At 42.2% G+C, this 23093-nt stretch overlaps 1 protein-coding gene across 1 annotated transcript in view; it reads right to left on the reverse strand.

The window, feature by feature from the left end:
• Positions 1-3133: 3133 nt before the first annotated feature.
• The window catches only part of LOC114451188 (glucosidase 2 subunit beta-like), a 98566-nt gene continuing 78606 nt past the window's right edge, over positions 3134-23093 (reverse strand). Inside the window, exons 13-15 of the mRNA XM_028429761.1 lie at positions 18716-18787; positions 6688-6787; positions 3134-4621 (exon numbers count right to left, since the gene is read on the reverse strand). Coding sequence (XP_028285562.1) covers positions 4484-4621; positions 6688-6787; positions 18716-18787 — 310 coding nt within the window. The 3' untranslated portion in view covers positions 3134-4483. The remainder of the gene's footprint in view (positions 4622-6687; positions 6788-18715; positions 18788-23093) is intronic.

The raw sequence follows: 23093 nt of genomic DNA on the forward strand, positions 1-23093 counted from the left end.
GTGTTATTGGGATCACAGGCTGATGTAGACGTCCAAAATTAATTTGCAGAATTTTCAAAAAATCAAATCAAATCCACAAAATGTTTTGATGTTTTGACAACCTGAAAATGGAGCAACCACCTGATATTAAAACACTGCCCGCTTGCTTCCTGTTTTCTTTGTCTTCAAACAAAGTAAATACCTAGTTGTGAACGTTGCAACAAAGGTGTGACATTATTAGGTTTTATGTAAATCAGGCAGCAGCAGCTTTAGACACTGTTGATCTCCGTCATGTCCCCGCTGATTAATTTCAATTTTTCTTTTTCGTCCGCTCTGTCTGTGCTTGTTTGATAACTCTGAGGTTTTTTTTGTTGTTACGGCATGCACCTGCACTTTGGGCAGAGATAATTTGTCATTTTTGCGGTAGTGGAAATACCCACTATTTCACTATGTATTCCCTATGAACCTGAACCTCCTCTCCACCAGCTCTCCTCTGCTGTAAGCCAACTGCGGGAGGCTCCTGGTAACCACATGCTATCACAGCTCGGCCTTCCAGCCTCCAACCGCGACACGCTCACACTCATCCACTCCACAGGGGAAGTGTTGAGGCTCACTCGCCGACGTGAGAGCACAAACACAGAAACATTCACTCGATAGGCAGCGCTGCTTAAACCTCCCCCTCCCTCCCTTCCAGTCTCACATTTCTCTCTGCTCCTCCCATCACTGTTTCCTGCTCCGTTTGTCTCTCTCCTCCTCTCAAAGAGCAGTTTTCCCTCCAGCATCCTCCCTGTCTCTGTCATTTTTGTAGCTGTTTATTTGTCTCTTCCTCCCCCTTCCTCCTGTCAATATTAGTCTTTGTTCATCTGCATCTCTAATTCTCTCACTCCTATGTGCTGTCGGTGCGCTCTGAGTAAAGCGATGCTACAGTTTACCTACGAGTGTTTTGAGCTCACACTTTGTTTGCTGTTATTAAAACACTGTTTATTTTTTTTCTGAAAACACTGTACAGTAAAAATAGAACCGCCTGCGTAGAAGTCGCGTTTAATTAAGACACAAAGGAGCATCTCTGTAACATACCTCAGCATTCCCAATCAAAAGGTGCTTTATTGAAAACATTTTAAAGGTGGTGATTGATAAGTTTGTGGCCTAGGCTGGAAGAAAACAGTGTTGTTGTGTTCGACGGGTGCTGACTTGACAAATTCTGTTACCTCAAAAGCTCTCAGAGCCACAGTTTAACTTTATTTATTTAAACATCAAACAACAGAATAAACAATAAAAAAAAATCAATAACAAATGTCCATGAAAGCACAAAAATTAGACTTAAGACTTAATCAAGCAAATGAATGGATCGGCTGATCCTTTTCCATCTACAGAGGCTCAGAACATTTAACAGTTACGGCTTCTGGTTCAACTCCTTTCCAGCTGTTGTAGATCTACAAATCATAGTGGAACATTTTAGCTTAGCTTAGCATGCTAACTACACTTGGCAGTGAGGTCTGCTTGAATTGTCACAAATATTACTCGTGTGTCTTTTTTATGTCCATAAAGAGATGGACTTTATGTTTGGGCAATTTTGGAAAAACATTGCTCAAAATTCATCAGCTACAACTGGCTTCGATCGCCGTTCCCTGAAGTTTTTACAAAGAGAAACCGATTTTAGCCTCTTTTTCACATACATTCATAGTCACAGGCTGTTGGTTCAGACCAAAATGGAGCTAAAAGACTCGAGAAATGAATACAAAGTTCACAGATATTATAGTTGTCAAGGTATTGAACGATTCGGTTGACAGTAGTACAGTTACAGTAACAACAATCTCAACAGGAAGACGTCTACAAGCAAAGCTTTAAACCAGAGAAGAGGCCTGAATATGTTTGTATATACTGTATGTACTGTAACACCTCTGAGTGGTGTTGTTTGCACAGAATATGTAGGCTAGAGGCTGACTGGGAGGCGTCAGTATCGTGACTGAATAGATTGTGGACGAGAGGGAGCTGGATGTGACTGTCGCACGCCGACTCAATGCCAGGGCCCTTTTTTTTCTCTCCCTCTCAGCCCCGAGGGTATAACTGGCCTCCCTTCAAAGGAGGAAGCTTAAAAACAATCTCCAAAAGAGTGAAAGCGGTGCTCCGTTGTGGTGGGCGTCAGTCAACCAGTCAGTCACTAGTCAGTCAGCGAGGCGAGGGCCCTGCTGTCTCCCACTCCAGAGAACAGGTAGCTTGAACTAGTTTCTACAAAGCTGAGTCGGAGATTTAATGCAATATAAAGCCTCTGGGCCCTTTTAGCAATTTGGAGTCAACACACAAATACACCCACGCGCAACTGGAAAGACTTTCCATCCCTGCCCCTTCATGTGCAAATGTACTGAATGGAGGTGTGCGCGCTTAGCTTCCCCACTGAATCCTTCCCACTGCTCCATCCTTCCCCCCCTTTTTTTTTTTCCTGATACGGCCAGTCAGTTATCAGGAAAAAAAAAATCCAGAAACACACAGTGCTAGTTGTGTTCTTTTAAATAAGTGTCCATTTAAACTGCAATGTGGTTCCCACCCACACTGTGTGGGGTGAAGCAGACATGATGATCATTCAGTAAAGTGAGGAGCTGTTAATACCCTGCAGACTGTCAAATCTGTTTCTTTGTGAGAGCAGGTTTTATCCAAAGAAAAAAAAAAGTTCTTTATGAGATCACATGATGGCCATATGGCAATGCTGCAATGTGAAGTTTTTTCTCCAGATGCCAGTAACAAGCAGAGTGCTGTGTGCTGTGTGTGTGTGTGTGATTGGCAGTTTTTACAGCTGTGTGTGTGTTTTTTATCCTGACATCAGCTTTGGCATCTGTTTGAATGACATTATAGGGGATTGAAGTGAATGTGAGATTTCTGTTACAGTTTTTCTACAGTTAACCAGAAATGGACCATTATTCTGAAAATTGGAGACTCTCCATCAAACAGAGCATGTGGATGGGAGCTGAAGCTGGATAAATAAAAAACAGCAGTCCCTGGGCTACAGGGCCTCAGGCTATTGCACTGCTAGCAGGCAAACAGCCACCCAGCTGCCCCAGCAGGGAAGGAATACATCAGGCAGCCTATTGGATACCTGACAGCTGATTTTAGCTCCCCCCCCCACCCTCCCCCCTTAATGAGCAGAGGGCTCTGCTGCAGAAACCCCACAATCTGTTACATAACAACATCACAGGCAGTGTGTGCACAGTGAGAGGCTGGGACAGTCTCCTCAACTCAGGAAACGTTACAATAATAATTGAAAGTCTGTAAATATTGCTAGACTGTACACTAATGTAGCTGCAGGGCATTAATTAGTGCTACGCACACGTCAACTGTAGGTTATATATCTTATCATTAGGCAGGAAGAAGCTTAGAATATGGCACATATATAATAAGCAGTGATGTATCTACTTGAAAGTATCTACTTGACCACAGATAGTTATTTATTCTCAGTCCTGTGACAGTTGCTTCGTTTTTTGGGACTACTTTCAGCGGTGGATTAGTACAAATTAAACTCAACCTAGTGTAGCTTCTAATGCTAACTATTGTTGGTTTGGTCTGTCACCAGGCATATCTGTAACAAAAATAATAAATCACAGGTATTTCGACATTTTTGGGTCTGACGAATCAATTCTAGAGTTGCTAAAAAGTGGCAAAACATACCGCGAATGTGTCCACTGAGTGTGCTTGTTTTTGTTTTCAGTGTACTGTCAGTAGCAGGTCTGTCCGCCGCTCTTCGAACTGCACTTTTCTCCGGGGGAAAAAAAACTGCTCTGTGTCTTCTCCTGTCATGCTGGCCTTAACTGTCTCTGTTTTTCCACACAGTACAGACATTAGAGCCTTTAACACTTTAAGTACAACTAGCCGTTGTACCTGGCTTGTGGCTGCATCATCATTTTGTTGCCCTGGTTCAGTAGCATTGCTGTACTCTCGCCTGGACGGCCTTCTCCAACTCTGACTCACGTTTATTGTCTTTGTCGCCTTTCAGAGTGAAACTTTTGGTAGGAATCTAAACCCAACAATAGTAAACAGTGACCAAAATGAGCACTTTCAGTGAACTTCTGGCAACTATTGGGCCAAATTAACACTAATTTACATTCAAGAAGAAACATTAAAAATAGTCAAATGGTCCTTCATGTAAGGCTATAATACATATTATAATGAAGCACGTATTTAAACAGTAAATTAAATAACTGTTACAGTAAGCACATTAATCTAGCTGTTCTATTGATTCAGTTATATACATAAAAATCCTATGTTGAGAATACTTGTGCTCACTAACAGTGATGTATCAGCACTGTAACAATCCATAAAAACTAAAGTGGTCTAGGAACACTGTTACTGAAAATCAGATTCTGACCTTAGCTAGACTTGCTTGGAAGCATATATGTTCTGACAACACAGATGTCAGAGGGGACCCTCAGGACCCCAGTCTGTCACCGCAGGCTAGCCGAGGGAGGGAGGAGGGGTTGGGGTTAGAGTTATTCTAGGCTAGGCCAGTGAGGGGTCACAGTTCACTGTGTATACCCCGCTGCTTTAGCACTGGCTGACAGGCCACGGGAGTCTGGAAGTCCATGATGTACTGGCATTTGCTGGGCTCCTTCGCTGATCGCAAGGCTGTCTCTGTTCCGCATGTCAGTGTGACCTAGAAAAGCACAAAGGGAAAAAAAAAAAAGAAAAGTTGAGGAGGTGCGGGCAGAAGAGCCGTTGTTAGCCAGAGTGGAGAGCCATGCCACTTTTATCTCACAGAGGGAGCTGACTGAAGCCGCCCTGTCTCCGGTTTTAGCTTTAAACTTCTGTGAGGAAGTGGGCTTCACTACAAATGACAAAATTATGCAGTGACTTGTTGCCACTTAAACATATTCAGGTCACTCTACAAATAAACTCAACATGGAGTGTCGTCTAGTAGTCCACAAGCAAAAAATGATGCTGCGACTACAGGACAGTGTGGAATTATGGGACATCACTGCTGTCATCCCCACATGCGAACAGGACAGCGGAGGATGCGATTACCATTGTCATGTCTTTAATAGGTGACTTTGACACCCCCCCACCCTGCAAGAAGAGACTGGAAGGGAAAACAACTTATTTTACTTCTAGGTGGTTTCCATAGCAACCCCTCACATCATACTGCACCCTGAACAAAAGCACCTGGAGAGGCAGAAGAACAGGGAACTTGACAGGTATTATTGTGCTCAAGTTTCAGGCTGGTGGAACCGGTGATTCTGATTTTGTCCTATACTTAGATTACAAATAGGTTCTTTTGTTATGTCGCACATTAAGTTGGTGTGTGAGTGTTTGTCTACGTGCACGTGCTTTGGTTTAGTTTTGACTTTGGGCTGCATTACAACAGTGGCATCCAGGTTACACTACACTCTAAATTCCACAAAAGTCTACCTGTTTGTTGCTTCATGCCTGGATTGCAGCAATTAGACCAGATTATTAAAGAAAAGCTGGTTTAGACGCTCATAACTGAAAGAGTTCACCGTTCCCCACAGACTCGTAAGATAAACTGCACACTGCACGGATTCAACTTAATATCCACCAGTGGTCCCTGCATGCAAGTATAAAGAGAAAAGTATAGCAGAAAGAGAGAGAGCAATACCCAAAGCTGAGGTTCAGCATTTCAAATATAATGAGCGCCTACTTCTGACGAGGCTTCATTTATGGCGTCTGCACACGGTTAGGGGTTCGTATCAAAGGAATTCAATTTAGTCTTTTCAAAGGGGGGCCCCGGGATGGCAGGAGTACATACATTTGCAAACGACATTTATTGGACTCTGATTTGAAGAAGGGGGGCCAGGCAAAGAAAATGAGATGATTAAATGTGCTACATTTTTAATTGGGCAAATTTTCACACAAAAAATGTAAATGGAGCTCATAAAAGTGAGTGGAGGAGGGAAGCAGGAGCTGCACAGACACGTTAAAGGAGCAACGTTAACCATGAAGAACATCATCATTTTTTCTTTAATGTAAATTTAGTGCAGGGTCCAGTTGCGCAGCACTAATTCAATCCAAGAGTCTTTATGTGTTCGTCTCTACTTCCTGTAGGATTTCACAATAAAAGTTTGGCAGCCTGGAAGCAGTAGTAGCTCAGTCTTTGTGATGGAGATGCCATCTTGGCAACACCTGGGTCCACCCAACTACCTGACTAACCTCTCAACATACAGTATTATGTGCTGTCAGAGGCCTAATTATTATTTAACAGTACTTTAAATACCATCTTTTCATTTGTTTCTGTCTGACATTGTTTATTTGAGGCTCTAGAGTGGGTTTCGGATATAACCGGATAGTTTTTTAATGAGTCAGGACAACATGAATCTGGATATATCTGGATTGATTTTAATCCATCTCTCGGAGGTGGATCTAGCTCAGGTCTGAACGCAAATGCAGCCAGTGAATCCCGCTAGCGACGTCATACTTTACGGGGACAGTGTCTGGGTTGTGTACAAAACCTGTATGTAAACAACACAGCTTTGCCCCAGACACGCGGTCCTACCTGGATGGACTCAGAATTTTACGAGGCGCCACCTAGTGGTTTGGATGACAACAAACATACTGAGTGAAGCTGGATTGAGCGCGGAAACGCATGTGTGATAGTCAGATTTAAAAATAGGTCTGAACGTATACAGTTTAAAGGCTATCCAGATACAATCCTGGATTGACTTTCCCCAGTGTGAACAGGGCCTTAGTGAAACAAACAGTACTTACTGTAGTGCTGCGTGAACCTCCTTGCCAGCAGGGTTCTCCACTCTCATAAATCATCTGATTGTACAGATTCTTTGGCGTTCCGGCCCACATGCCCCACACCCTAAAAATAAAAAAAGAAAGAATCCAATCCAATTACTTTAATTATTTTAGTTAATGCAAATTTAAAAATAAGATCCCCTTTTTGTTACATTTGTGTGAAACAGTCCAGTGTTGGCTCACTGAAAAACACTTTGTGCAAAAAAAAAAAAAAGTACAAAAAAAAAAATCTGGCACAACGGCCAATCTATGGTTCCTGGTTCCTGTTCAACAATGGCTGGGGAAAAAAAATTAATTATGATTTTAATATTGTGTGCAATAACACACGAGGGAAGGAGAGGAAATAAACACTCAAACCCTGTCACCGATGCCTGCCCAGTGCTAGCTAATTACATTCTCACCAAGCATTTCAAGGGGAGTTAGCAAAACCAAAGCAAACCAGGGTGCCAGTGGACACTGTCCAACACAGTACTGACAGATGCCATTTCATTATGCTTTCACTGGCTAACTTCCTCTGATCTTCTGTTGAAGCTTGAGTAGTTTCTTTGAGGTGGCGTCAACGGCGGTCGTGCTGTATTGATTTTTGTGAAACACTGTAATCCTGTTAGGAGGAAAAATCTTTTCTGCATTCGGAGATTTTATAGAAATGTGTCTCACTCACAAATGATCTTTTGCCCTAAATCAGATAGTAAGCATTTTCTGTCTGAAAAGAAGGAGCATAAATAATGGAGTCAATCTCTGCCTCACGTCCAGGAAAACATAGAATAAATGGAAAAAAAAACAAGAAACCAGCAGGTTCTTTATGAATCATTCCCGATAAAACGCAATAAAAAACTATAAATTCCAAGTTGTGTTCTTTTAATCTGCCTGAGTGCCTTCGTCAGCAGCGCCATGAATATTGACCTTTCCACTGCTTTAGTATTTCATGACCTATAAGGGCATTGTGATTGCTTCTTCTAAACTGTATTTGTGAAGCTCAGCAACAAAACATTAATTTCTGATCCCAAATCTTAAAAAAAAAAAAAATCACACATTTATTCATCTAGCTTCACATGTTTTCCTTCTCATTTGACCTCTATCAGGCCTCTCTGATTGCAAAGAGCACTCTCCTGCTTCTATGCAGCTGTCCTCGTGTGTCCACAGTGTGACTTTCCGCTGTTCATGATGTGCATGGCTTATTTAAAGATGCCTGATCCGGTCACTCAGAGGTGAATTGCTCACACAAGTGGAAGCTGCCTGGGCCCGTGCGTCTCACTTCTTTTCCCTCTGAGCCTATTTGATTGGGTTTTAGCACTCTGTTAGCACCAGGAGGCCCTCAAATGGATTGCTGTCAGGGCCAGCAGACATGGCAGGCGGAGAAAGCGACAGCGTTCCGGTTCTTGCCGCGAGTTGACCAGCGATCCCTTTCGCCCTCCCCCACTTCATTCCCTTACCTCACCTTCCCTTTCCTTCATCTCCATTCTCTCACTCTGCCAGACCTCCCGTGCCCCAGGAGGCGGTGAACGCCCTGTCAATTAGGCTTGAGTTATCACAGAGATGTGCCCAACACACTCCAGTCATTTGGACTCACAGGAGTCATGAGATGGAATCTTATTGACACATCATTCCCCGTCATATTATACCTACTTGCACTTGGTATTGGCAGACCATTTTCTACAAGGTAAAACAACACATTGTGGGGCGTCCTGCTTAATATCATGACCCAAGCATAAATATTACTATATGGTCGCCTGGCCCAGTGACAGACAGTATAGCTCAACCATGGGTCTCTCTGGCTCAGTGACAACTTCATTTTCTCATCCAATTTGTCACAGTTTGGCTTTAAGCTGCAGCCATGACACAAATCATGCTCGCTAGCACTTGTAGCACTTGTAGCAGTAGAGTCGGGCTCCTGAAATGATCTGGGTTGCTGCATGGCAACTGTTGCCTGTCCAACCAAAACGTTGCTATTCAAATCAGAACCAGTCTGTGGGGGGGTATGAATGAGTTAAATAGATTCCGATCCAATGATTAATGACGGCAGATATATCCTCCTTTTTTAAGGCTAAAACATTGAGAATCTTATTTACGGATATCTGGGTTATGACTCATTCTTTGTCTGGCCTTCTCTAATGCCATAAAAAGCACCTTCAATCAAAGATAAACCTGTAATAGCAGCATATGTATCCGGCTAAACCTATTATCCCTACATTTACATTGCATTGTGGGTGACACAGTGCCTGGAACAGCACACATTAGGGAGCAAATCTCATTTAATTTTCTCTCACAATGACTAAGGTGTGATTTTTACTGACACAAAGAATAGCAGATGGAGTTGTGATTTAATTAGGAGTAGTAGTGTCTTCGGGGCTAGATAACGCTAAAATGTCAGTTTTAGAATTTAAAAACAATACTAGGATAGTTTTTTTTATTAATCTGATCCTCATGAAGAGTAATTAGCATTTTAAAAAAGCTGATTAGCTTCATTTTCTTCTCCAGATAATGGCTTGAGCTGATATAAGCTCCTCTTATTTTCGTTAAAAAGACGTGGTCGCCAGTGATTTGTTTTAAACTTCATCTCGCCGCTAATCCGCGCGCCTCGAGTGATAAATCCTGAAGATCCGCGGCTAATCTCGCTCAACACTGAGAGGACAGTTACACCCTCTGATATAGCCACAAATCAACCTTTCAGATGCAATTATCATTTTACTGTACTGTACTCTGGTGTTCAAACACCCTGCAGATACTCAGGGTGTGGAGAGGAATCTGGGCCAAAAGTGTTGATGTTTGTGTGTATGTTTGGAGACCCCGGGCCTTCACTGGAGAAGAAGTGGATAAACAAAATCACAGGGGGGAGAAAAAAAGAAGAAGAACACAATGGTGGCCCCGTTTGGTATGTCTGCTGGTTCCTCAAGTAAACAGAATATAAATGTGCTCATTTGCCTTCAGTGATGTTCACAGACATTAGAAAGCTGGTGAAGCATCTTTGTATCTCCTCGCTGATAAAAGAAAAGGGCCTGCATATGTATGAAACACACTTTGCATACATGTATATATGCATGTTTATTAAAAGGAGCAGAACCATAACAGCACACATTAAGGGAGATCTAGTTTTTTTTCCAGCTACTAAATTCATAGAAACCTATGCTCGACCACACAGAAAATAAAACAAGGACACGATGATTAACGGCAGCTATAGGTGTCTTCCTGTTTGGACATAGCACGTCAAGAATCTTATTTATAAATATCTGGTCTGTGACTCATTCTTTGACTGATGCCATGAAAGCAGCTTCCATCAAGGATAAACCTTTAACAGCAGTATATCTAGTTGTCGGAGCTGAAGCTAATTTTAACTAGCAGTGCATCATACTCATTAAGATCATCATGTGTTTGTCATCACTCCACTGTACAGAAGAATTTGAAGAAAAACATTTTCTTGCTAATCCTAGAGCATTCAAGTAGCTCAAATATGTACTTGCTCCACTTGTGCCACAGGTAAACACTACAAACTAAATCACAAGAGATTGAATCAAGGCAAATGGACTCAAGGATTGTTTTTTGAAGATGTTTCTCCACTCCCCCGAGTGCCAAACATCAGCAGAAGCCACTTGGAAAATGACCATGATCTGGATGAATGAGAGCATCCACGGATATACAAACAAATCTACCACTATGGATCTAGTACAGTGCGGAGTGCGAGTAACTTTAGCTTAGCCAAACTCAAGTTTCCAGCTTTTTTTGTGCTGTGCCTACAGTTTTCTCACGCTGCTTTAATCAACACGAAACAGGACCCTTCCATATGCTGCCAATTTGCAACCCCATAAACATGAGAATTAAGTATTTTTAGATCTGCAAAGTTGCAAGTACTATAGGAGACATCTGCTAATCGCTCAGTGGTAACATATTTCATGCAATTTCCAAGTCGGTCGACATGATTTTTGGCTCATGCAGCACTATCATATAATGTGCTTAGCTTATTATTTATAAAATCCATAAGTGTTTTTATTGCCTGGTGGCTTTCAGGATGTGTGACACACAAAAAAAATGTCACAAATGTCCCAAAAAAACATCATGCTAATTGATTCACAGCTTCAGCCCGTGTTATAAAGAGCATCAACATCAAGCCAGGTCCTTCAAACACACTCCACGCTCTGAAGAGACAGGAGCTGTCAGGTTAGATGTGCCAACTCAGCATCCGATTAATAGTTCTACAGCAAGCCTGTCCTGTGCAATACTAATGAAATACAGTACCTGCGTTAAGATGGTGTAAAGTCCACACTTATTCCTGCCACCTTCCCACTGTAGCATCCACTCATTAGCTGCCACTGCAATGAATTATACCTCACAGCTATGCTTTTCAGTGCTTTAACAAGAGGTCTGGAGCAGCAAGTTAGTCCCCTCACTATGCTGTTAATGCGCTAATCATTTACAGCATGAGACGCGGTGCAGCACTGGCAGGTGGAGAGAGCCATTTGGGAGCTGCTGGTTAATTTGGATTCGGTGAAGCAGTGCTACAAAAAAAAAAAAAAAGCCTCCTCTCATAGCCAAGCAGTGCCAAGCATCACTAACCTCTGCAGCTCATGTCAGGTCACCAATCAGGTGGCGTTCTGAGATGAGCCCAGGCTCCGTCATTACCGTGCCAGTCACTGATGCTCCCTCTCACCCTCCTACCACCCATTGTGTGCCCAGCACCTTAATAAATAATTCATACGCACAGGAACATGTGAAGGGCACATGCTCAGTCAGGGCTTTGCTTTCACTCCATTTCACATGACTGATGCACAAAGAGAGCGGTTATGCATCCTTTTTCCTCTGAATTGAGGGGTCCTATTCAAATATATCACCACAAGGCACGAATACATTTCATCTCATAGTGGATGGCACTACTTAAATTCTAGGTAGTTTCTTATAACGCTGACCCACATTATTACCTGAAAATCTTTGGCACATTCTGATTTGCATTAACGCTGCTGGTATAAAACAAACTCAGGGTGCATATTTCATCAACACCTCCTGACAGATATGAATCAGGGGCTGATGTCAAACCCAAATCAGTATTCTGTTAACAGCTCACTTGTGCCTCATTAACGACCAGGCTAGATGTTGCCATGACTACCCAGCAGAAAGGCCATCAGGGGTTCAGAGTGTCAGCTCCCCCCCGCTCTCCACTCCCTACCACTTTAACCCTCTCCTCAGACGCACAAGAGTCATTACCCCCTTCGCCTTGATTACCACATAACATGTGGGCTGTTAGGTGCAGGGACCATATAACACAGATAGGAATATATGGTCCTTACATTGTCTGCATTAGCGAGTGTGTTACATAAATTCATTTCTATATCTGCCTGGCTGCACTAGTTTACTATGGCATGCTCCTCTTGAGCATTGGACATTAAGCGGCTGCCATGTTTCCAGGTAAAGAGGGCCGCTCTCTCGCTAATGGCACTCCAGCGAATGACCTTGACAGCTTGAAAATGAGCACATTAAGTAGAACACTTAAATGTATAATTATGCACTTGTTCCAGTGGAACTGTCACTGCTCTGTAGGTTAAATCATTATGGCTCAGATAAGATGAGGGAGGGGGAAAAAAAACATAAAATAAATAAATTACATAAATAAAAAACAAAATAATAAAATAACTCTTTTTTTTCCGAATGCCTATCAAAGCAATTAAGGGATTGGCTTTGATATGAACACATGAAAGAGAGCATCACTGCACTCATTAAGTGAGCACATTTATATAAAAAAAAAAAAAAAAGCAAAGCAGTGGAGAGTGAAGCAACAAACACAGTCATTAGTCATTTTACTGAATAGAAATATGCATAGAAATGTGATGGGCTTGTTTATCATCAGACAGTTTGATTAAAAATTTAACCACAATGGAAAGACAATGTATATTGTGTCTTTTGTATAAGTTAGTTTAATAAAAAGTTTTTTAACATTAAACAAAAAACCAATTAAAGTCGTCTCTTCTTGTGCTGAGGTCTCCAACATAACACTGTTATGTTTTGTCCTGCATGTGATGACACAGAGAGACATGTTCCAGACATAAGACAGCAAAAAGTTTAGCTAACAGACTAACTCGTTATAAAAAAAGGTGATTAATGTCTATATGTCTATATATAAATAGATATTTCTGCAGAATATGTCTAGACAGGGGTGTAACACAGACACAAACTATTTCTGTTCTTAGTGGCCTTTAACAAACACCATTTCCCATGAGCCCCAGACCCTAGAGCCGGTTAAATGTCACCAGTTCAACAGAATGAGGACATGGGCGAGCTGTGGGGCCGAGGCATCAGGACAGAGAGTGAATCTGTGCATGTGTTACGGTGTCTGTGCTGATAGCAGCGAATAAAGCAAAAATGAAAAAACTAGGTTATATTAATGTACGCATTCTGCAGCGCTGTAGATTAAAAAAATAATAATAATTTTCTTCTAAGATCATGACTTTAACTGTTCATCAACAGGCCCATTTATGACACGCTTCCTGTTCCTTACTTACTAAACACATGTTTGGTGACTTCACACAGCACACAGTATTAGTGAAAGCTTTGTCAAAATGGCGCGTGAAGTGAAAGTTGTTCACTGATTCAGTCTCTTTGTGCTCATTTGTAACCTGCTCGTGTTGGAGCCGTTTTACAGTAATAATCTTACTGCTCCCTCACGATTGCTGTGCAATAAAATGGCCACCTATCGAGATAATTGGCTGCAGTGCTTTTCTCCTGTTTATACATGCGCAGCCACTGCGCACGAACAGTAATTAATCTTAAAAATCAGACATATTTTCCATCTTTCCATCCATGTCAGGCTTTTCAGCAGCCCTCGTGACAAGTCGACTCGTATTGATCAAATGAGCATATTTTCATATTACCATGGTCACAGAGTGGATTCTCTCCTTTCCCTCGGTCTGTGCGGATACATTTACTCAGCTGGAGTGTTCAAACAGAGCCCCTCCCGCCTCAAAGGACTTGGACAGCCTGGAGGCATTCACATGGCTGCATCTCTTTCTCTCCGCACCTATTATTATATATATATATATATTCTCTGTTACAATCTTTTATTTAGAGCGCGACAAGAAACAATATATAGGGGGGTCACCGGTGCTGGCTTTAGAGTGAGGCTGCCAGCAGGTGTGAGAAGTTACACTAAAAAAAACTGAAAAAGAGGCAGATCTGTAAACAGCATACGTATGTCTGCTGCATACCGCTACAAACAGCCCCCCCCCCCATTTGTGTTTTTCACGGTGGCCAGCACATCCCACTCTCTCTGGGGTTGCTCTGCGCTTGTCATTTCAACTGCCTGGCTCCTTTTGCAGTGGGCATACAACTGTGGTTTCAATGTTGCTAGGCTACCTCACTTTTCCACTGTTTTCTGTTTGAAAATCTACTGTTCAATAAAGCAGTTCAAGGGAGACCTGTGGGTTTGAATACTGAGCAATACGAACCTGATGACACTAATAGCCCCTCACCCCCGCCTCCCATTTCACAATGTCGTCCATTCCCAGTCTCTGTCAATCAAAATTTCATATATCACAACATTTCTAACCTTTTCTTGTTTTTTTTAAAGTGCACAGTCTGAGTCGTATGGTGGTGAAACTCTCTCTTCACTGCTCTTTTGGTTCGTGTTTTGGTTATTATTATTCCTGTTGTGTCTATCCTGCTTTGCAGCTTTGGATGCTGGGCGTGTTCCAAGCTTGGACTGTCAAACACAGTGTGTTTCCAGGGGTGAAGGGTGAACAAGCAAGCTGCTCGTCGGGCCCTGCACAATTTCAGCGATGCCTTTTTCTCTCCTTCTCCTCTCGTGCTCTCAATGATTATGAGCGTATAGCTGTTTGACCCCGACACAATGGAAGGGCCCAGCTCCTTGACCTCTGCAGGGCGACACGCGCCGACCTCCCGTGACCTCCAATGCGCGGCCACCTGATTTCCCTGGAGTCCCGCGACAAAAACTCATTGGATGACCCCTCGACTGATCCCTTCCTCCTCCACAGCTACATTTACATCCTCCCATCCTGCTCTGTCTGGAGTAAAAAGATGCTATTAGTCTTCTGCTTTTGTTTTGAAATGAACGTTCATCTGTTTACATTTCTTTTCCCTACGTCTGTTACACATTAGTTTGAATATACATAACCAAGGTGTCCGAGTTCAAACGTCACTGTCTGTCTGTATCATACCAGCTGGAGCTATTTCCATGTGTTTATCCTGGACTGAGTCTGAAAGGGTCGACATAAATATTTCAAATGCACTTCTGCTCATGGTGAAAGGTTATTATAGCCAGGCGCCGTTGGAGCGGCACACTTTAAAGACTTGTTTTTTGTACTTGTTGTGATTGTTAGCAGAAAATGCCTCGAACACTAAGCTGATTACTGCATGTTGACAAAGCACTTCCTGGGGACTTGAGTTCTAAAACTTACTTTTACTTTGTTCTGTGTTTTCCCATATAATTTTCAGTGCTGTAATGTCACTGAATTCAATTATGTTTCTGTGTTTCACTGTTGTTGTGTTACTGTTCCAGTTTAAATGCAAAAACGAGCTGTCGCACTTTGTTAAGTGTCTTTGTCTGTTTTAACTTGGAGCCATGATCAGCAGACGACTGAAGACAAGCTCTTTGTATATGTTAGATGCATCTTGAAATCTGTACTAACATAGTACAGTAACATAGAAGCATGTCACCAAAATAATCTGTGGACTTTATTTAAGCCTCAGGTATGACATATGACCAACGCCATCTTAGAACTAGATGGAGACAGGAAGAAAACAGGTCTAAGGTGCTGTCTATTGTTAAATACTGACTGTTTAACTATCAGTTAACCCAAAAATAGGCAGGTTGAGCCAATGTTGGTGGGCAACAACCATGGGTCCCTCACAAAGTCCAGCCTGCCACTTGCTTGAAAGGTGCTAAGCTAGCTGTTTTTCCAACACAATTACATTTTTTTTCTAAAATGTAAAGTGCTAAGATGCTAATGGACCGATCTGAAAGAAACAGGAAAGCCATGTCCTTAGGCTTCCTTTACTTTAACTAACCACTAAGACTCAGCACCATGACCAATGCACACAAGTTGTAATGATGTGCCCACTTCTCAGTCTGTAAATGTCTCTTTCTTAAAGGTGAAGTGGCAAGAAAGTGAATTATCTAAATTACAGATTATTTGTCCTAAAAATACTTACATTTTTCTACATGTTATATAAGCACAAGATGGCATACCTGATTTGTTTGTGGACTATTTTCCAAGTGCATTCTGTAAAACCTGCATTTGCTGTCCTGTCAGTGTACCTAGCATGTAAAAAAGAGGACGGGTGGGGGTGGGGGGGTGGGTGGAGAGGACATTATGAAGATGGACGACACTGTCACAGTGGGATGGTGTTTGTCGCAATGCAAGCATTTTCCTCTACTCTATTATCATTATCATGGCTGATGTTATTGTTACAATAGCCATTTCAGGAAGTGGCTGAGCTGCTGAGGCCGAAAGGCAGAAAAGCTAAATGGAAAGCAGAGATATTGGAATTCAAGTAGTGAATATTTGTTGTATAATATCTACATTTACAGATAATTGAGAGCACACACTATATAGCTGGCCATGCCTTGTGAAATCTATGTGTGTGGGCACAATATAAGAGCGGAGAAGCTACAAAAGAAAGTGTTCCGGGGTTGATTTATTGTTCCTTAAGAACATTTGTATAGTTAATGGTCTAACACCAACTATGCTGCAAAACCAAGCATGAAGGAAGGTTAGGGCTTAGGGAACAATTTAACTTTTATGAGCCTTGACACACTTCACAAACCATGCCGGCCATGAGCTGTAATCAAAATTCAGCAGCAGCTGCATCAATCCGGCACTGCAGAAACATAACATAACTAATCCATATTAGTCAAAACGGTGCGAGCAAGTATTAGCAATGTCATTGCCGCAGCACTCACAGTTCCAGCTTCACACTTTCTTTGACAGGCCACACATGTTAATGCTGTTTCTCTGCCCCCACTCTCCTCTCTTTTTCACATGCTTGTCCTTTAGGATGCTGGAGCAGGTGTGATAAATGCTGCCGTTTAAATCAAAGCTCTCCCCGCTCCCTCCTCGTCCCCCCTCTGGGGAAGAAAGAGGATGCCTCCAATGCAGATTGATATCAGGAGGCCCAGCCACATCCTGCAAGGCCTGACTGATGGTCTGTCTGGATAAAAAATGAACTTTATACCCACCATGCGAGCTATGATTCATGCGGCTCCCCTTCCCCCCCTTTTGCTTCATTGAGACCACATATACCTTCACTACACGCTCTCTGGAAACAGTATAGTACATCATATAGTGCCGCACCGCCTGCAAAATACCAATGAGGTGTTTGCATCAACGTCAACAGGCACTAAAAGATAAATATACATTTGAAATCTGTCCCTAGAGGCTTTGCTTGGCAGCGATTTGTTTCCAAAGACGTGTTCGACCACTGGTTCTGTTTGGTCCTTCTGCCCTTCCATACTACCATGAGTGACAGGCAGGCAGAATCACCGGGGTCACATTACTCACAGTTAGCATTCTGTTCTTCCTCTTCGCCGCACTAAAAGACACGGTGAAGCACTGCACTTTCCGCTCCGAAAGTGAGTAGATAGATAGTGTGGGAGGTGGTGGTGCAAAAAAGCCCTGCTTTACATTCCAATTAATTTACCATCTGAAATCAAACCTATATTTGCAGGGAGGGATAATTGCGAATAATGTCTCACTTCAACCCGCCGCAAAGGAGACGAGTCAAGCCTAATGGCGTCACTTTTCAAAGGGAGACAAAATGTTTTGACACTGTGTCGCAAATTTTCCATGGTCACTTAGACCTTTGTATTGTCTGTTCACACAACAAGTCGTTAAGTCTGTGTGCGCGCTGCAACTAAAACAGCTCTGCAAATTGAAGTCTCTTCTTTTTGGGGGAGGAGTTGCAGAGAATCATAAAAGCATTTTTTTTTTCTCTCCCCCTGGCGGAGAGGTGTCAATGTCGATGGAATTGCATTTCCATAATTGCACCCTATAAAAGTGTCAGGTGACTGACGGTTAGGGCTAATGAGAGAGTGGAAAAAGGACAGTGAGGCGACATCCCATAATTATCACCTCAAAACTAAAATTCAGAATGAGAGAAAAACAAGGAAAACATCAGTATGATATAAATATATGTCTTTCTTCTTTAGTTGTTTGACAGCGATGTTAGGAAGATCCTCTCGGATGTGGTTACAGACACACTCGTAAGTTTAATGTTTCAAACTCGAGCCAAGAAAGTTACTTTTATATTAAAAGGTGCTGGTTCTGCTGAGAACTTCCAATCAGTCTAATGACACTCAGGGGGAATGAAAAAAACACAACATATATGTGTCATCAAACACAGGCTTTTTGATACACACAGTGGTCCCAAAGGGGGGCGGCAAAAGTCCAGCATGTAAACCTTTTGATGAAACTGAAACCCTTGGAGGCTGAGTAAACACAACCCCAGCAGTATATGAAAGTTGTCCCATTTGTCATTGATCAAAAGGTATAACTATAATAAAGATCTGTTAGTGACTGATTAAAGGTCATATAAAGCTAACAGAGATTGAATAACAATAGAGAAAAATCAATAGCGCAAATATTGGACTTGAGGTAAGTTCATATGAGCACTGTGACAATGATTAAAGAGCTTTCTTTGGAGTGCAGCGGTGGGATTTGTTTCAGGTCCAATCATGAAATGAACAATGCTGTCATAGAATGTATCTAATTGGTATAAATAAGAAGAAATTACCTTTCCTGCTTTATGGCATGATGAAAGACCAGATAAAAACAAGGTGTACGTGCTGCTTTAGAGGAAAAATAAAAGAGCCTTTTCATATTAGAACATGGATTCTAAATGTCACACAGCACACAATACACACTGTCCTGTAAGGGTCACTGGAACGGGAGCGCCAGCGTTTACCATTTCTCCACCATCCTCTGAAATTCCCAGGCCGGTCATTGATTTGGATTTTAACTGTGGGCACAAAGGAGACGGTGATTGAGGTACTTACCCTAATGAGACCTCAGTTCCTGCAGTGTTCTTTTGTGTGACTTGATTGAACGGGCACAGGGTGTAAGTATACCTGCGGAGGAGAAAGGAAACACAATGCACCTAGTAAGTGGTACACATAGTTTCATCTACAGTGGTGTCATTTAATTTATTTTCCATTCTTTCATTTTTTTTCCTCCTGTGTTGTTGATGAAGACACAGAGTCTGACCAACATGAGTGATATCACTGGCAGATTTTAACTCATCACAGATGTACAGAGTGAGTATAAATGTCAGTAAAACCTACATCGTTTTCCCTCTTTTGAAAAATCCAATTCCAAGAGCAGACGAAAAAAAAAGATCATTTTTGCTTTGTGCCATCTTAATTTACAAAGAGCCAGAGGCATACAAACTAATACTTAAACATCTGAGCAAATCTCCTAGGTGTTCTCTTTATTATGACACCAAAAGTATTCAAATGCACCTAGTGGTTGCTGAGATATACTCTATTCATTTTGGGCATGCCGTTTTCAAGCTGATGCCTTAAAAAATTGGCTTAGGGTTGAAGGGGTTAAGCCTGTTTTGTGCAACTGTTTTGGATTTACAGGCCTGCAATGGCTGCTTTTCAACTGCACGGACTCACAGGCTGTTTCAGAGCTGCTGCATGCCTTTGTGTGGGAACCTTATTTAAGTTCTTAGTAAGTGAGTGTTGGGATAATATATTAGGCTTGCCTCTGACCTGCCAACCTTGAAGAATTTTTATTAAAATTTTATTAGCACTGGTTTGTTTTTTCCCTTACGCTGCAATTTTCACTCTTATCTCACCCAGTGCCTCAGTTAGCACACCCATCTTACCAGGACGCACCTGTTAGATGCACTGCTACAACACAACAACTTCTAGATGCACTCAACGGGTTCACTTGCAGGTCAGGTTGGCATGATAACACGTGGCTGTGTCCAAAGCCTTTTTCTCAAGCGCCTGCGCAGTGGCCATCTCTCACATAGCCCCCCGCCCTTATTTTCTGCTCACTCAGGGCACTCACACACACACACTTATACTAGCTGTATGCTTGTCTCTTAACACACAACATCCCCCGTACTTTCATCAGCATGATTTTTCCACCACATAACACTGAAAAACTGGTTGTTTGTTGTTACACGCAACCATCTGTGAGGCTGTATCTGGAAAAGTTTTGAAAAAACTAAATGTTTGCTTGTGACTGGAAGAACCACTCATTACTGGCAGAGTCCTATGTACTATTGTCATCATAGACACACCAATAGCTGCTAATCTCTTACAGGATTGTTGTGCAACTAATAAAACAAAACAAAAAATCTGGAACCTGAGACCAAAAACAACAATTTTGTAGGTCCAGGATTTCATACACCACATAACAGAAAGTTTAAAAGGGAGCTATTCCTTAAACTTTAGCACCACTTTGCAGCTGCCCTAGTTCTTGAAGTCAGAGTTGTTTCAAGTACAAAAATAACTTCATGCCAGCTGCATTTACTGTAGCAGCTAAAGCTAAGAGCTACTTTATTCTTTCAACAGCTGGTGGGGACCAAAAGGTAGCTAAAAAGGAAATATTGGACTCAAATTTGTCAGAAACATCTAAAAACTCAGTGACTACAATGTCTGCTACAATGAATGACCAAAAAATGTGTAAGCCCTGTAAAAGATACACAGACATACAAATAGCAAAGTTTAAAAAAAGTGTTTATGCTTTAACTAACACAGCAATTAAAGAGGAAGGCCTCCTGGCTTAAATTGGGACAAATGATTGACAAGAGGCTACCCTGCCACCCACAGTTCCTTTTATAAAGACTAGAGGAGTTAGCAATTAGCACAGACCATCACTAATGCACTTGCTGGGGCTGGAGAGTAGAGGCATGATCACTTGTTCAAGTAAAAAAAAAACTGATCAAAAGCCGTGATGGTGAAACCGACAGGGGGAGGGAGGGAATCGGGCTTTTTTCCTTTGACATTTGAACCGCTACGCTGACTGTTATAAAAGAGCAGAGGACGCCCAGGCAGCCACAATGAGAGAAGGAGATAGAATGAGTGAGGGTAAGAGTGGAGGAGAAGGGGGGGATGGCTGCAGCGTAAGGCGATGTGGGCTGGGAAGAGCGAAGGGGGAGGGGGGGGGGGATCAAAAGCTGCATGAGAGAAGAAAGCAAGATGAAAGAAAAGAAAATGGAGAACATCAGAGACAGTGGGATAGCAGGAGAGGTAAGTGATTGGCTCTGAGTTCTTGTGCTCTTGTTTGCAGATTGTATTAAATGCTTCTCATTTTGGAGATGTGCATTTAGGCATTTATGCTTTCATGTCTACTGTAGATTTTCAGTAGGGGGTTCCCCTTTCCCCGTTCAACAGATATTAGGGACAGAACACAACTTTGAGTACACAAGAATCTTTCTGTAGCGTTTTATTCTTCCCTTTGGAAATGTCTGTACATTCATGGTCCCCAGAGGATTGGACTCTCTTTTGGAAGCCTGCCTCAAGTGGCCATTGGAGAAACTGCAGTCTTTGGCTTTATTATTGCTTTTTTTTTTAGACTTCTTCTTTCTCAGTATACAAGAGCTAAGAGCTGGTTAAAGTTTTTTTCCCACAGCTGGCCTTGACTGCATCAAAGATGCTTAGTTTTCTATACAAGCTAGCAAGAGGACACCCACACCAGCTTGTATACATGGTGCCACAGCACCACAGAAATGAAAGCTCATCTGTGCTTTGGTCCAATATAATAATAATAACTGAAACAGAACCCTTAAAAGCACAAAAAAAACCCACAATGCGACATGTGCCAAATAGGCTCCCATGCTAAATAACTGCATAATAAAAGAAATAAATCCAAATTCCCTCTCGACACTGGCTTTAATGTTCCTCATACAAGACACTAGATTCATTAAGTTTGTAAAACAGGTGTTTCAGCAACAACAAACATCCTCATCTGAGCCCAGAAACAGATGGCACCTGATAGACAGAGCGAGCAGAGGAAAAAGGAGATGGAGGAGGGGGGAGAGGAAAAGGGGGAACGCAATGAAAAAGCTATCAAATGAGTCCCAGAGGGGAGTACCCCTGTGTGTCTGTACCTCACTTCCCCCTTCCTCTCTATCCACACTCCATCTTACCCTCAAGGCAAAACCATCCATCCTATCCCACTTTTGCTGACACGCCATCACTGGACAAAAACAAAACAAAACAAAAAAAACAAGGCTGTTTGTGTGTGAGCACTGAGATGTGACCTTGGATATTCGCCTCCATGTGGCAGCTTGTGAGGAAACAAAAGCATGCAACAGAAAATGTGTCGGTGGGTATAAAAAAAAAAGTTAGGACAGATTACAGTCCAACATGCAGACTGTGCTGCAGGTTGATTAGCTGTCTGTCTGAGAGACAGACACATTCTGCCATCTGTGTTACATAAATGGGACATAGCAGAAAGGTCAAACAGGCACACTTACACAAACTGTTCCCGGCTATCCTTAGCAAACAAGCACTGTGTGACACAGAGGAGGGGAAATATCCGCCTAGAGATGGACGGGCGGTGACAAAGGCTTTGAGGAGAAGACACCGACAACAACCGACAGGAAAATATAAGGAGAACAAAAAGACAGAGGGAAGGGCAAGACAAGAAGGATGAAAAGAAATAAAAGTGTGCAGAAGAGAGTGGGAGGGAATCAGAGTGTGCTGGTGCACATGAATCACAGGCCGCGAATATGACAGATGATGACGTTCAACAGGGGGGGGGGGGGGCGACACTGTGTGGAAGCTACAAAGGATAAGAAAGATAAAATACAACATGGTGGATCACTGATTAAGTCAGTGACAATAATTAGAAGCAGCAGATCAAAAATGACAACAGTGATCTTCCCATTCAGGGCCTGCACTCCACACACTGCATCTCTCTCTCTGTCCCCCATGTTCGATCTGTCACCATCTGACAATGCAGCCCTGACACCAGACATAATAAGTCGGTACCGCTGTGTCAATCTTTGGCAGGTGTTCTAGGGCCTGGAGGTACACAGAGAATAAATATCTTAGATGCAACCACTTAGCCCCTCAGGCAGTATTTCATGCTTCACTGGATTGGACAGCGGGGCCCAGTTCACCCAAAAATCTGCTGATTTCTGGGGAAAAAAAAAAAAAAAACAACCTACAAGTACAACAAAACTTTAACATCTCTTCATGTCTGAGCAATTATGTAAACAAGCTATTACACAGCTTCAATCATATTTAATGTGCGATACACACTTCATCACACATGAGCAGAGCTTAACAGTTATAAAACATGAACTTTTTATGTACGCCTACAGACGTGCTCGGTTGTCACAGAGAGTGCGCATTTATTAATAAACACTGTGCACTATAAATGAATGCAATGAATAACTAAACATTAAAAATA

Source organism: Parambassis ranga, chromosome 18, assembly GCF_900634625.1.
Source record: "Parambassis ranga chromosome 18, fParRan2.1, whole genome shotgun sequence".
Lineage (NCBI taxonomy): Eukaryota > Metazoa > Chordata > Actinopteri > Ambassidae > Parambassis > Parambassis ranga.